This window comes from Spinacia oleracea, chromosome 4 (genome assembly GCF_020520425.1).
Source record: "Spinacia oleracea cultivar Varoflay chromosome 4, BTI_SOV_V1, whole genome shotgun sequence".
Classification (NCBI taxonomy): Eukaryota; Viridiplantae; Streptophyta; class Magnoliopsida; order Caryophyllales; family Amaranthaceae; genus Spinacia; species Spinacia oleracea.
In genome coordinates, this window is record NC_079490.1 from 18,103,171 (window position 1) to 18,106,847 (window position 3,677).

The 3,677-nt window shown below is 40.4% G+C and overlaps 1 protein-coding gene across 1 annotated transcript; it reads left to right on the forward strand.

Annotated features, from left to right (window-relative positions):
• Nucleotides 1-459: 459 nt before the first annotated feature.
• Nucleotides 460-2,049, forward strand: LOC110778616 (uncharacterized). Its single transcript, XM_056841437.1, has 2 exons — nt 460-884; nt 990-2,049. Exons 1-2 carry the CDS (start codon nt 460-462, stop codon nt 2,047-2,049), a joined length of 1,485 nt encoding a protein of 494 aa, XP_056697415.1.
• Nucleotides 2,050-3,677: the final 1,628 nt, after the last annotated feature.

The window sequence follows — 3,677 nt, forward strand, 5'->3', positions numbered from 1 at the left end:
TTGTATCATAAAGATTTTGCAGATGACAATATTTAACATAGCCTGTCTGTTCCAGAAACAGCATTACACCTAAACTAGGAGAGTACGCAACATCACGAACAAACTCCAGATTAATTGGTGACCACTTGGTATCCTTTTGGGTGGTTACAGCAACAAAATCAAATTCACCATAGATCACCACCACTAATAAATAATTGCAAGTTGACAATACAAATACTGTTAAGGACTATTATTGTTAATAGGAAATATATGTTTATGGCAGTATTTCATTAGGATAGTTTAATTCCAGGTTTCCTATTCCTAGCTAATTTCGTATGACAGTTGTAGAGGTTGCCTAATATGCAACTCCTTGTTTCCTATATATTCTGGTCGATCAATAAGAATAACTCAAGATTTGCATCTTCAATATATTTTACATGGTATCGGAGCAAGGTTAAAACCTAGAAAACTTCATTAATCATGACTGGCGAAGAAACGCCTCCACCAACACCAAGAAAAATTCAGCCAGACTCGCCATTTTTTCTTGGCTCGCAAGACCGTCCCGGAGATTTTATAACACCAAACCGCCTTCGTAATGACAATTACGATGACTGGGCTGTTGATATACAGGCGGCACTTGAAGCACGCCGCAAATTTGAGTTTCTTGACGGCACAATTACCGGGCCAACACCCCCTTGTACTCAGTCCGATTGGACTATCATCAACGCAATGCTTGTTTCATGGATCACAAACACCATTCATCCAGAGGTAAAATCTAATATCTCTAAATTTCGTGATGCTAAACGATTGTGGGACCACCTTAAGCAACATTTTGCCCAAACTAATGGCCCAAGAATACAACAATTGAAATCTTCTATTGCCAAATGTGAACAAACCAAGACCATGTCAGTATCTACCTACTATGGAAAATTACACACTTTATGGGAAGAACTTGACAATCATGAGCCCATTATTTCTTGTTCATGTTGTAAATAATGTACTGCTGGTAGTGTACACGAAGCTAGGCAAGAGCAATCAAAGCTTCATCAATTTTTAATGGGATTATATTCTGATTATTATGCTACTCTACGCACTAACATTCTTTCACAAGACCCATTGCCTATGCTTGACCGTGCTTACCAACTAGTGACTCAAGATGAACAAGTTCGCAAAGCTAAGCAGGAGTCCGAAGAAAAGCCAATAGAGGCTCTTGGCTTTCACGTTCGTACAGGTGCCGGACGAGGGCGTGGGAGAACAGAACGACCTGTTTGTTCTCACTGCAACAAACCGGGTCATGAAGCTGCAAATTGTTGGTATGATTTGGTGTGTAGCCATTGCAAGAAAAACGGGCACGAGGCTAGCCATTGCTATGAGCTTGTGGGCTACCCTGAACACTGGCAAGATTATCGCACTAATGGAGGTGCTGGTCGGGGAGGCAGAGGAACCTCGGCTGGTCGGGGTCGGGGTGCACTTGCTAACGCTGCAACTGGCAGCAACAATCTCGTGACAGGGGTTGTGGCTAATGCCGTAACTAGCAACAACAAATCAGTAGCTGACTCGGCCAATGTGGGAAATTCTTCTAATCAATTATTTACAAGTGAACAATGGAAAGCTCTCGCGGGGCTATTTGGTAATTCCGCAATTCCAGAAAATCGATTAAATGGTAAGTTTGATAATAATGCTTGGATTATTGACACAGGAGCTACACATCACATTATGGGTAAGAAATCGTTGTTATTTGATACCCAACAAGTCGAGTACCCAGTCGGCCTTCCTAATGGTGAATTTGTCATTGCTACTTTAGAGGGATCTGTTTGCTTATCGGACACAATCACTCTAAAACACGTTCTTTATGCTCCACATTTTAGTTGCAATTTACTTTCTGTTTCACAACTCAATGACGATTTACAATCTATTGTCCAGTTTGATTCTTATATGTGTGCAATACAGGACCCAACGAAGGAGCTAATTGGAACGGGAGTTAGGAGAGACGGACTTTACTACTTCAAAGAACCTGATTCGGTGCAACATGTAACCGTGACCGAGGCAACATCAAATTTAGAGTTGTAGCACAAACGGATGGGGCATCCTTCAGAGAAAGTGGTGAAGTTACTCCCTCCTATTTGTAGTAATAAGGGTAGTTTAAATAAAGCATGTGAAGTTTGTTTTCGTGCTAAACATCCTAGAGATAAATTTCCTTTAAGTGAGAATAAGGCCACTCGAATTTTTGAGAAAATACATTGTGATTTATGGGGATCATACAGACATGTTTCGTCGTGTGGGGCTCGTTATTTTTTTACAATTTTTGATGATTTTTCTCGAGCGGTATGGATTTATTTATTGGTTGATAAAACAGAAGTATTTCGTATGTTTATGTGCTTTATTGCTATGGTTGAAAGACAATTCTCTCAAACAATTAAAGTTGTTCAAAGTGATAATGGGACCGAATTTAATTGTTTACTTGATTACTTTGCTGCCACTGGGATTTTATTTCAAACCTCGTGTGTGGGTACCCCACAACAAAATGGGAGAGTTGAGAGAAAACATAAACATATCCTGAATGTCGGGAGGGCATTGAGATTTCAAGCCAAATTACCAATCCATTTCTGGGGAGAATGTGTTCTTGCAGCCGCTCATTTAATTAATCGGACACCTTTTCCCTTATTAAAAAATCTCACACCATTCGAAATTCTTTTTGATAAACCTCCTTCTTTTGATGCTATTCGCACCTTCGGGTGCTTGTGCTTTGCTCATAACCAAAAGACCAAAGGGGATAAATTCGCAAGTAAAAGCAGAAATGTGTTTTTTTAGGATATCCTTTTGGGAAAAAAGGGTGGAAACTTTTTGATCTTGACACAAAAGAATTCTTCGTTTCTCGCGACGTTAAATTTTTTGAGGAGGTATTTCCATTTAATTGCCCAGAAGACGTTAATATTGAGATAGAAAATGATGAACTAAACCTTGACATTCACCAAAACTTTGCAGAATATATATTGGATGAGGATGAGAATTACGATCTTGGTTATCCTCTTCCCATGGTCCAACAAGATAAAAACCAAGCCCAAATTTCATCCCACAATGAACATACTCATGCTCCCACCTTAGAAAAAGAAATGGCCCACAATGACCTTACCCATGTTCCCACCTCAGCACCTCAAGCTGATTTAAATGTGCCAACTTCCCCATCATGGGCCACGCCTCTTGGGCCATCTGAAGGGGATGCTGCTCCCTCTAGTCCAGCTACCATAGATTCCCTTACAACACATGTCGAGCCACTGGGCCGTGGATACAGGGAAAAGTTCCCATCTGTTCTTCTTCGAAATTTTGTGACTCACACAATCGTTGCAGATAGTCCGTCTCCCTCCGCTCCTTCTCCACATTTCTCCTCAGGTACTCCTTATCCTTTAGCACACTATATAAACTGTGATAATTTTTCTGTGAATTATAGAAAGTTCCTTGCAGCTATTATTTCTAGTAAAGATCCAAAAACATTTAAAGAGGCTATGAAATATGATGGTTGGCGAAAATCTATGAAAGAGGAAATTCAGGCATTGGAAGATAATGGCACATGGACCCTGGAACCTCTTCCTCCCGGTAAACGTGCCTTGGGGAGTCAATGGGTGTACAGGACCAAATATTTTTCTAGTGGCGATATTGAACGTCTAAAATCAAGATTAGTGGTTTTGGGAAATCATCAG

Bases quoted from the DNA above. Each gene is read 5' to 3' on its own strand.
- LOC110778616 (XM_056841437.1), top strand. From the start codon at position 460: ATGACTGGCGAAGAAACGCCTCCACCAACACCAAGAAAAATTCAGCCA. The intron at 885-989 runs GTCAGTATCTAC...TACTGCTGGTAG, and splicing joins TGTGAACAAACCAAGACCAT to TGTACACGAAGCTAGGCAAG.